The sequence below is a fragment of the Mytilus trossulus genome, chromosome 14, assembly GCF_036588685.1.
Source record: "Mytilus trossulus isolate FHL-02 chromosome 14, PNRI_Mtr1.1.1.hap1, whole genome shotgun sequence".
NCBI classification, from domain to species: domain Eukaryota; kingdom Metazoa; phylum Mollusca; class Bivalvia; order Mytilida; family Mytilidae; genus Mytilus; species Mytilus trossulus.
Window position 1 is genome coordinate 29701718 of NC_086386.1, and position 12696 is coordinate 29714413.

Sequence of the window (12696 nt, forward strand, 5' to 3'; positions counted from 1 at the left end):
ACAAAATGTTTATATTCCCTCTCACGATGTAATCGACAAAGATGTTTAAAGTATTGTGGTACTTCAACTTATCGATCAAAGTCCTTGTTTTGAAACGTATTCAGAAAATTAAAACAACATCATTACACTTTCAATTCACTTGTTTGTCACTTGATTCAAGTACTCTTTGTTGGTGTTATATCAATGTAACGATCCAAAAAACTTTGACAACAAACTCGAATGAAAATTAGCTTTCGATCAAAATTACAGAATGAAAATTAGCTTTCGATCAACATTACAGAATGAAACTTAGCTTTCGATCAACATTACTGAATGAAAATTAGCTTTCGATCAACATCATAATCTGAAAATTTGATTTGTATGTCGATAATACGTTTTCTCTCGCACTAGTTATCAAAAAAAGACTTGCATACAAGAATTAGTATTATATATAAACATGCATTAGTTTACAGTTCTAAATAACATTTAGATTACATGAAACTCCTTTCATATGAATTTAAATGATTATCTGAATATAATTTAAATAGATATAGGAAGTGGTGTGAGTGCCAATGAGACAACGCTCCATCCAAATAACATTAAAAAAAAGTAAACCATGATTATAGGTCAATGTACGGCCTTCAACACGGAGCATTGGCTCACACCGAGCAACACGCTATAAAGGGCCCCACAATTACTAGTGTAAAGCATATTAAGTATTTTAAAATTTATTCTGAAAAACTTATCCAATACAAACATTTTAATAGAATAGGAGGGAGTGATTAACTTAATTTGTAAAAATTGTGATTTTGTATAATTATCCTGCAAAAATGCAAATGTATAGTATGTGTTGCAAAATTTGAATTAACATGGACAATAATATTAAACAGTTCGTAATGTGGGCATACAAACGAGCTTTTAAAAAACCAATACTATTTCAATTTTATTGAAAGACATAAACAGTACAATTAACTCCTATAACAATGTTTTCTTATGCACTTGAAATTTCATGAACTGGTTGTGACATCATTTAACAAAATTACACATAATACAATAGTTTCGTTTCATTATATAAATACATATTATAATAGGTGCACACAAGGTTATGTAATATAATTGAATAATACCTATAAAAATGGGTGAATACTATTTTTGTATGTAGAATATTCAACAAATATGTACAAAATGACTACATGAATGATGTGGAACTAATATACGAATAAATGAATAAGGGTGAAATATTTACACTAACAATTAATGTCCAGATATCTTGAAGCTGAAACTATCAATTTCTCTAATTCTGTTGTCAAACAAACCAATTTTGACAAGTTTTATGAACTTTTAAAAACAGGACGTTGATTATATTTGCATCGTATATAAACATTGCACTCAGCATTTTTTTGTATTAAGTCATTAAAGAAACAGAGTCAACCTCATTGTAATGTTGACTACAATTTTGCAACGATCTCGAGCTCGTTCGGTACTGCATATTCATTGGACCTGTTAATTTTGAATTAAAAGAGGATGTTGAGTATCTTTAGAATCGGATATTACAATTAAGTATGTTTTACATTATAACATCACACAAACAACAATCTAAGGATATTGTTGTATATTTCCGATTTGTTTTTAATAAGATGAACCGATACCAATGGAATAATATTGTTGTGTTTCTATTCTGCAGAAGAGTTAAAGAAGGTGACACTGTCATTTATTTATTTTTTTCAAATCTTTAATTGCTTTAAAACTACTTTCATTACAAGTGTCTAAGCTAAACAAAAATAACAACAGTTAGATATGTGTCAATTAAAAGTACATCAATTTTCTTATATATAATGAATACACAGTCACACAAATGATATCAGTTTATTGTTTTCCGTTTCTACTTTGCTTTCAAACAAACATATCATTTGTTTCACGTCGAAATGTCCATTTATGGAATGGAAACGTATCAATTCTTAAAGTTAAGCTAACTTTTTTTTCGCAATTCAGATTGTTTAAGGTACACAAAGAAAGACTGGCATATGTACAATAATTTTAAATGATCTTAGGCTTTCTCATATCTCATATATATTTGGACAGCCATTGCACTTTTTGTTATTATATCTTTAAGTTAGCACAATAACGTAATCTGTGTACAATACTAACATTCAAATTCAGTGATTATACATGTTAAAGAATTAATTGCATACATATATAAAGGTTCAATTACGCAATAATCGTTTTAAGCAGCAACAAAACAAAAAACAAATGTGCAAAATAGAGTAATAAATTGAATATATATTCGGTAGCTTTAATACGACAAATGAAGAGTTTACAATAGTATCTAGTTTTTGTTTGTTCTACATTATTGTTTTTATTAGATTACTAGTCTATACGTATACACATACTACTATATAGTGGAAATGCAAATGCAAATGGTGAAATGGTGAAATCGTAAGGAATGAATGTTTATTGCAAAAGGATTTGTTGATTTTAACCTATAAATCTGTGTGGTGATATTTAATATAGAATTATAATTTAAAATTTTCAACATTGAACATGTTCAATTTTATATAATAAATTGCCACAATCAAAATATTATTATGACATTATGATATCGTAAATAACTTTTTAATCACATATTGACTGTCCCTTTGGTATCTTTGGTTCCTTTTTTACTACGTTGTAAATAAAATTGTAATCAAATATAATTATAAATACCAAATGTTAGCATGTAATTGTTGATGAGGATACACAATAAGCATAATTTTAAATGTGTTGAGATAGAACATGCACAAGTGTTCTCTTTCATGTGTTGTACATCTTTTACCCGGATATAATAAATATATATAAATAGAACTCAATATCACAATCATTAGTTTGATTCTTCAGCTTGGTGTCATACTTGTGTATGTGTGTTTGTATCAACATAAGGATCAAATCCCGGAAGCTGTGTGGGTCCTGTATATGTATACTGTAAAAGAAAAAAACAATATTTGTATTTTTACTTTAATTGTGTTTGTTGTTTTTGATTGCCTCGAGTATCACACAGGCATGTTTTCCACAGTATCACTTTTTTTTTATTTTCTTACCTGTCAAATGTGAAAACCGCAACGGATGAAAATGAACACATATCTAAATCAACCTTATACATTTGTACAAGATCATTTTGAAATAGCACACTTTCCGTATCCATATGAATTTAGCATGCAATGTACCACTGAACAGTCATTATTACATAGGTCAAAACAAAACGCAACTGGTATGTCGACATGATGAACATCCTATCCATTAACATGTCAACAAAATGGAATTGTTTTTACACATTAAAGTCATAAGAAACGAGTGACCGGTGAAAAATTATGTTCTTCCAATTCTTGAACCAATGCATACAAATATCATAAACTTAGTCTTCTGTGCTCGAATTTATCATTTTTTTCGTGTAAATTTCATATAATCGTCAATTTTTTTTTCAATCGGTCAGTGTTGTTGTGAAAATATGGCAGGTAATTAAAGTTCGTGTTTTGAAGCTGAAGTTTAACGATGGTCACCTGTTTGTCAACAATCGACAAAAAATAAACAAAAAAGCATGGAAAGAGAGCACGTGTTTAACATGTGAATTCAGATAATAGTTTATTTTAAGGACATCCATGCGTATTGTGATCACCGGATTTTTACGAGATGGGTCACACTGAGGTCACTTTGCATACGGAAAATATGTCGGGGGAATTGGTTGCTGGAAGCAAGTATTTAAAATAAAGTAAACTTCTTCTAAATATGAATAAATTAAAGAATTTTCTTCAGAAAAAAGTATATGTACATAAGTTTTATAATGAAAACTATCCATTGAGTTATAAAAAACATATGCATTATTTTTTTTGATTTGAGGTTTCTTATGACTTTAAAGACAGTTTAATGTTACTGTAATGTGTATAAGAATTATAACAGGTAAAGTTTATGCTAGTTATTTGTTGTTTTGTTTTTGTTTCGTCGTTGGTTTGATTCTGACGATGCAAACTTTATAGTAATGTAGTTTGTCTTTTTATCTGATTTTTTTTTTAAAAACTCGCATTTCTTTTTTATAAAAATATATACCTTACGTTTATTGTTAATGACGAACATCTACCAAAGATTTAAAGTTTTATTCAGGGACACAGTTAAAAGTGGAATAACAGTGAGAATCAAAATTGGGAATATGCCAAAGAGACAACAACCGGAACAAAGAGCGGAAACACTTCATGGCTCTAAATGTATTGCTGTATATCATATTTGTCATTCATTTCATTTTTTTAACATTTTTCAGGTACATCTTGAGTAGTTTCGTTTTACATTTACATTTCGGTTTTGGTTTTGCTCATTGTTGAAGACCGTACGGTGAACTACCTGTTATGTCATGTTACATGTCTAGAAAGTAGTCTCATAAGTGTAGTCTCATAAGTAAATGTAACACATATTCATATTTTTATTTTAAATTAAAAAGATGTTTTTGCAACAATACTTATTACAACTAATCCAAATTTAAGGCAGGAAAACAGTACAGAAAGAGATATACACTAGAAAACGCAACTAGAAGATACTGGTGACCTATATGTAAATACTCGTTAGATATATGTTATACTCGAAAATGGGAAACAGGAATCGTTGACAATAACTCAACGTATAACTTATCAATAAACAACAATCGAAAAACACATGGTCAAGGTATCCTGAATTTTCACATGCAAAACACGAGGAAACAAGAATGTGTCCCAAGTACACGGATTTCTCATCCTCACTATCTTTTTCTATGTTCAGTGGACCGTGAAAATGGTGGAAAATGTCTTATTTGGTTTTGAAATTAGAAAGATCATATCATAGGGAACATATGTACCACGTTTCAAGTGAATTGGACTTCAAATTCATCAAAAACTACTCGACCAAAAACTGTAACCTGAAGCGGGACAGACGGACAAACGAATAGACGGAGAGACATACAGACCACAAAACATATGTCCATAAATGGGGCATAAAACACATGGTCACGGTATCCTGACTCTTTAAATGCAAAACCCGAGGAAATAAAAACTAAGACTTGAACAGTGCAAACAACCAATTAAACAATGCAGTATAAAGATTTTTAAAAGGAAGGTATAACTGGCATATCAAAAATACTTACTGTTCCTGACGATCCAGATTTTTTCAAAGGAGTTGTTGATTCTGGATTACCCGAATCCATAGATCCTCGGAACGATAAACGAGCTTTGTTTCTGACAATGGTACCAAACCCTTGCTGCACATAAATAAATGAGTGCGTAAATTAGAGAAAATTACACTTTTCTTTTATTTTACATTATAACATGTATAATAATGTTTGACAATGGAAGAATTGAAATAAAGATTTATCAAACATACACACGAACATGATTTCTTTTCTTTGTTATTACTTCTATAAAACATAATGTAAATGTGTTACTCTGTGAGATAAAGTGAATGAAAATAGCTGCTTGTGTACCCTATAGATTAGTCTGCACTGCAATCTCGTCGATAAGTTATTAAAATTTAAGTGAACGATATTTAAGTGTACAAACAAGTCAGACATTTCGAAAGAATGACAACTCTTGGTATAAATAAAATTGAGAAAAGGAAATGGTGAATGTGTCAAAGCGACAACAACCTGACTATAGAGCAGACAACAGCCGAAGGCCACCAAACCAAAACTATTTATAACTATCATAATTTTTACTTTAAAAACATTTCGCCAGCTTTTAAAGATTTATGCAAGATATACGTGTTCTGTTTTCATAATAAGTATAAGAGTTGTTCTCTTTTAACTTTACCTCTGATTTTCTGGAATCCACGATAGACCTATACAGGAATTCGAATCCAGCAATAATAACCGACAAGCTTAAACCCCCAATCAAAATGTAGAAAATACCAGCTACGTTATTTAGTTTCAACTCTGCTTCACTGCCATCCTGTTAACGAAAATAGTCATCATCATTGGATTTTGTTATGAGACACTGATAATATATTATAAAACATATGGCAACAGTTAGATGAGATAATTTCATAATTAATGTGACGGACAAAAAAAGAAAATACGAATCCAAATGTTTTACAAAGTACTATAAAGTGTCAAAGTAACGAAACACCGAAAGACGTAACAGAATTTCATACCTGTGTCATCACTGTGTTTCAAATTGAAAGCAATCATTTTGCATTAAAAACAAATATATTTCCTTTTTTTTCTCAATCACAAGCATGTCTGTGGCATAACTGCTACACTTACTATAATGCGGCCTTTCTTTGACTGAGATTTGAACCACGCTTTATCAGAGTGGATCGTACTGTCCAACTGTGTTCATTTTTTTCTCATTTGTTTGCGAATGCGAATATGTTTTCCTTATAGTACATGTGATTACAAATGAAAGCAAACATAGGTAAATCCAGTAAGGTACACCAACAATTCAAATCAGCTTAATTGGAATATGTTGGTATTTGTGTCAGTTGAATTCTTTAACAAGACTTTCAAAATGCAGTCAGTACTATTTGTAATATAGATAAAATTCAAAATATAGACCCGAAATTATTTTTACTACTATTTACAATACTTATATAGCGCATCGTCTAATTAAAATAACTCTAAGCGTCAAGAGATGTGGTAGGATTACAAATGAGACAACTATCCACCGTATGAGAAACATATAGAGGTTAGTAGCTGTAGGTCGATGTATGGTCTACGATAATGAATAGAACTTATAGTTTTAAAGGCCCTGTTATGACAAAATTTTGTACACACATTCTTTTTGATTTTTTTAATTAAATAACCATATGTTACATTAGCTAAAGAAGGACTTGAGTTGCGCATGCATCGTGTTATGTTTCAAAATATAACGTTAATATTAATTTATAATGCTTACCAAAGCAGCAGATGGTTTGCCACATTCTGATCTCTCATCCCACCACTTTTTCTTTAATGACTGCAATACTCCTTTCTCTCTTAAGTGGAGCACTGCAAGTGTTAATGAATCTCTGGAAGGTAAAATGATGTATTGTGAATATACATCTTTGATTTTTCTTTTTATTTATCGAAATTTGTGTATGCTACTAATATTTATAAAATAAAATTTCCCATTTAATATTATAATAATTTTCAAGCAAATTATTTCTCAATTGACATTTTTTGCATGTATTTTTTTCAATTTGTTCAACATTCGACATTTCACGCCATTGTAAAATGAACACAAACAAGTACAAGTTAATATATGCATTTACATACCTTAAATCGGATCCGATTGGTGTGGCTATTCCATAACCCTTCGAATCCAAATTATTTCCCACTTTCATTGTATCGCATGGTTTTCGTGTGTTTTTATATTCGTTCGTTGAAGACTCAATCAAGTACGCATATTTGCCATTTTCATCTCGGACTCTTTGTACACCTTCACTTGTTGTCTTCGCAAATACATCTTGTGCAGAAGTCATATAGGCCCACATACGTTCATAAATGGCTACCTTTGACAGCTGTAAAAACAAATCATTTCATTGCAGTGGAAATGTAATATTGACAAATTTAAAACATGTATATGCAAACAAAAATATATATTGATGTCGCATTTGGGAAAGCTACAAACAATTGTTTTTCAAACAAATAGTAGAAGTAAATCTTCTTCTACTGATTTGTTAACAAAGCTATTACTTAAACAAAAAAAGACAGAGAACTTTGTATGTTTATATCAAACGTGTTGCAAATGGACTATATGCGCACTATGCATGTTTCTTAAATAACTTTAATTGGAGAAAAACTAAGTCAGAGTACAATACACTACTTTAGCGCATGCAATTTACAAAACAGAGCACATTATCTAAATTGCAAAAATCACCATATGACTGTGACCTCAACTTTATACTGTATTGATAAATATTCCTGTACATATTCATGAAAACTATACAAAAAAGTTATCAAAGGTACTAACTAATAGAGTAATGCCATAGAACCTATTATGAGGGTCTGGATGGGGGGGTATGTTATTCTGTAATCATTTAATTTTCAACCGTCTTTTCTCTAATATGTGAAAAAAATAACCCCTTTTTTCTATAATCTTTAAAAAATTAACCCCTCTTTTTCTGTAATCTTCCAAAAAAACACCCTTTTTTCTCTAATCTTTATTTTTTTGCCCCGTTTTTCTCTAATCTTCATTTTTGAAGGGCATTTTTCTTTAAACATTTAACCCCATCCAAACCCTCCATTTCAACGTAATAAGATAAAAATTATTGCTACATTCATAGTATTAATTACCCTAAAGAAGTCAGCTGTAGTACCATACTCATATACACCATACTGAATTTGTGTCTGCTTAGCCAAATCTTCTGCTGATTCAATGGGTGTGTTCATTCTTTCCACTGTAAGGAACGCAGCTAAGTTTGCAGTATATGAGGATATAATGATTAAAGTGAAAAACCACCATACACTACCGACAATCCTACCAGAAACAGATCTAAAATCAAATTAGAAAATAACATTTGTAATTAAACCAAACCCAAAGTTCAATGGATTGTTGTTGATTTATTTTACAACAACGTTTGTATCTACCAATAACCTCCTTTCTAGTTTTTTTTAATGTCTACTGAATAACAGGATCCTGCATAAGGAAAGACACATCCTAATGGTAACGTGGTTAAACATGTGTGCGAGTGCTAAACCCTTTTCGTATCCGACACAGTGGGGGTACCACAATAATAAAACAACTGTTGAATCAGTTTGAGCTGACTATCAGATGTGAAAGATGGAACAAATTCCTATGAAAACAAATGACATGAGGTAACAATTTAAGAGAACTCACAGAAAATACAAGAAGTTAAAATTCCTTTTTCAGCTAAGGCTAATGAGTACACAATGTCTTCCGAGCATATCAATCATTATACATACAAAAAATTTAATAATTACTTTATGAATGGCATGAAAAAAATTAACTTTGCGCAATCCATACACAAGGACAGAATCTTGGATCATAAATGTTCATAAATGTAAAACAATAACATTATCTGATATTTTTTTCATTAACTGGTTCTTTGAAATTGATGTCGTTTTATAAAATTTTATATTTTTTATAAAGTTTTATCAATTTTTAAAATGACTTACTTTGGACTAATATCACACCCTTGTTGCATGAATGCACCAAGCGAATACCATAAACTGTTTGATATTGTAAAGTCATTTCGTATTGTCCTGTCGTCTTCTATATGCCATTCTGTTGGACTAAATCTACTGACAAGGAATAATACTACACTAACTCCAACATAGGCAAACAAAATGCACATCCAAATTTCATAGGACAAAGGGTCCATAAATGAAAAGGTGTGTGCTTTCTTGTTGGTTGGTTTCTTTATCATGATACTGATGCCTAAACTCATGAAAGGTTTTGTAAAATCAACAACTCTTTCTCGTTCTGATGATATTGTCATTGCTGCGAAGGCAATATCAGCAATCTGAAAAGAAAAGAAGCTATGTACTTGCTATGGATATACAATTATCCTGTATACCATTATTAACTCCTTAAAGATTTATAATGAAAAATTTTCACAGTTATGTATAGTATTCGCTTTAAAACGATATCAAAGGTACCAGGATTATCATTTAATACGTCAGACGCGCGTTTCGTCTACATGAGACTCTTCAGTGACAATGAGACCAAAATAGTTATAAAGCCAAACACGTCCAAAGTTAAAGAGCACTGAGGACCCCAAATTTCAAAATGTTGTACCAAATACAAATTTCAGGTAAAAATAGTATATTTTATCAAACTTTTTCAGACTCTTATATTATAAAAGATATACTGAAAAATTAGGAACACTTGTGGAAATATGTTGATTTATCTGAAATCTGATAATTCATTCCATATGCCTAGTTAATATAAATTTATTAAAACAAAATAAAAAGTTCTCTTTAACTATGTTTTATTAGATTTTGTTGAAAAGGTTGTTTAACATGTTCAAAGATAATATATAACAAAGTTGGGAACAAGTGCGAAACATATCTTTAATTCTAAAACATCTCACATTAGAAAAATATATAAGATGTGGTAAGAAAATGAAAAAGAATGTTAATAAAATTCAGAGGAAGCTCACATGCACATCCTCAACATTCAGATCTTGGATATAAGTAAAAGAAAAAAAAATATTGAGGCAGAACTTCTGTAGAAGATCAAAACCTTTATAATTAATTTCCGTACTTGACAACAGAACGTTATTTGATCAATTAAATAATAACAACAATAATTTTAGTAAACTTTCTGATGAAAAAATCAATTTGGATTGAAACTAATGACGACCAATACAAAATTTATACAATTCATACACGTTTAAAACAACTATATATAAGTTAAAAAAAAATTGACTTAAGAGCTCGCCCCTTATTATTGTATAGAATTGTTATGTTTCAATAGGAATCCGTATTGCTGGTTTATATCAACCAGTTTATATATTGTGTGTCGTTTTCTTTATTAAATGTAGATTTGTTAAATTTTTACATGAACTTAATCATGCAAATCTTGTTAAGTTGTGTATGTTATTATGTAGCAATAATTAAACTGAAATCATTTTGCCCAAAAATGGACACTGTTACTAGTTAATATGTTTTTTAATGTATTTGTTGTTTCCCTTGCTATCAGGCTATTGCATTACATTTATTTCGAATATGTGTGCGTTTCTTTTTGTTAGTCATGTATGAATCGACTCACCCCTCTGGTTAATTCTCCGATCACACCATTCCATGTGCCATTTTCCAATTTTTTGCCATATGTTCCATCCCCAGCAATGCATAGTGTATAATTAAATTTAAGATAATCGGATACTTTATCTATCAGATCTATTATATAACCTTGGAAGTTTTCTCTTCCACATGTAGCTCCTATTTGTTCCCCTTGCTCAGTCCACATCACATAAGGATCTTCCTGTAAAAAGTGTTCATTTTTAAATGGAAAATTCCACTTTTCATTTTGCATTTTGTTTCATTGTCAACTTTAATATCGTAACTTATAACTCCATTGATGTTTAATCTTAAATCCAGTTTCACCTACTATTGGACATGCAGATAGTTTTTGCCTCCTGTTTTTTCGTTCTATGCGGGAATCAAGCAACCAGAATAATACAACTGATGACAACTTCGACGTTCACGCATACATGACTTTGTGTGTTACACAACCTAAACCTATCTATATGGTGTTTTTTATTGACTTTTTATATTGCTTGTTTTTGTCTGTCGGCCATTTTGTTATCCGTCTTTAGTCCTCCTATTATTACACTTTTGTTTGGTTTTTACGTATGAAACATAAAAAGCATAATTTTGTGTTGATGCTATTAAATTTTATTTGTCGTTTTGATGTAAATTGGTTTAAAGGTATTCCCATTCAAAATTGTAAAGAATCAAGACTTTCACTAGGCGGCATCTTCAGCACTTTCCGTTTATCTTATATATTGGCCAACTGGAGAATGAAATTAACAATATATTGTGTTAGGAATTTATTTTGTTAATTCACAATGAAGTAGATACAGTTAATACATATTTATCATAATCCATTGTGCATAATTCAATAAAATCGTCGAAATAATTAACTTTGCAAAGAAACCTGTATATTTCACACGCTTTGAACGGAACAAAGCAACAACTATTGAAAAATACCCACAAAAATTAAATTTGGGAACTGTTAAATAGTTACAAGTTTCAAATGCAAGACGTCTCGGTTACAGTTTTTGAATGAACGAACAAGTAAAAGACTGTTCTTGCTCGATTACATGAGTATATAATTGTTATTGTTAAAACGCATAAATTGTCACCTTGACTGTGGTTATCCGTCGAACTATTTGTCTATTTGTTATATTTGGTCTGGGTGCTGTTTGTATCTCTGGTTCGTGTAACTGTAGTTGTGTTGGTGGGTTAAAAACTCCGACCTTCAAAAAAGAAAACATGATTAAACAAGGTCATCATAATAATTATATATTTAAGAGATAATAATAGTTATTAAAGGTACCAGGATTATATATAATTTAGTACGCCAGTCGCGCGTTTCGTTTACAAAAGACTCATCAGTGACGCTAATATCAAAATATTTATAACGCCAAACGAGTTTGATACCGTTGCAAAATATCAGTCAAATATAATATAAACATACACGATTCTCAAGAATCACAAATGAACCGAGACATAAACAAATGATAAAATTAATCCTAAGAGCGGATGACTTTTGAAAAGAATCAGGTAGCAATATTAAGATGCTCATTTTGCCACTTAACTGCTAAAAAAGTATTTCTAAATGGTAGACAAAATATGTGTATTCACAGAGTTGATTCCTAAACGCAATGTCTTAACACGTTATATTAGGCATGTTCCTATATATGCAAATGAGTTTTTACAAATCGTTAATACTCACAAATTTGAAGACCTATTAAGTTTTGATTCAAACTTATAATTCAGCTAACTAATATCAATAGCAATCGGGATGTATAATTTGCATTTGATACCAACATTATGATTATAAATAGGTATAAATCAGGGCGTTGATATTGCCTTTTGACATTTTGTCATGTGGAGGCAGTTTGTAGGTTTTTAAAACGTGTATATTTTTATCATTGTTGGATTTTGTTTTGTGACCTAAAATTGCTTACATCAACGTCTTTTGTCTTTGACAGACAGTTGTCTCATTACAATCATACTAACTTTACATCTCCTTATAATTACATTAGATGCATGTTTCTTTA

General features: G+C 30.4%; 1 protein-coding gene across 1 annotated transcript in view; it reads right to left on the minus strand.

Annotated features, from left to right (window-relative positions):
* Positions 1-909: 909 nt before the first annotated feature.
* LOC134697653 (glutamate receptor-like) overlaps positions 910-12696 on the minus strand; it is a 37658-nt gene continuing 25871 nt past the window's right edge. Inside the window, exons 9-17 of the mRNA XM_063559936.1 lie at positions 11776-11889; positions 10680-10892; positions 9083-9429; positions 8240-8438; positions 7220-7464; positions 6861-6972; positions 5778-5915; positions 5117-5230; positions 910-2935 (exon numbers count right to left, since the gene is read on the minus strand). Of these exons, the coding sequence (XP_063416006.1) occupies positions 2861-2935; positions 5117-5230; positions 5778-5915; positions 6861-6972; positions 7220-7464; positions 8240-8438; positions 9083-9429; positions 10680-10892; positions 11776-11889 (1557 nt within the window). The 3' untranslated portion in view covers positions 910-2860. The remainder of the gene's footprint in view (positions 2936-5116; positions 5231-5777; positions 5916-6860; positions 6973-7219; positions 7465-8239; positions 8439-9082; positions 9430-10679; positions 10893-11775; positions 11890-12696) is intronic.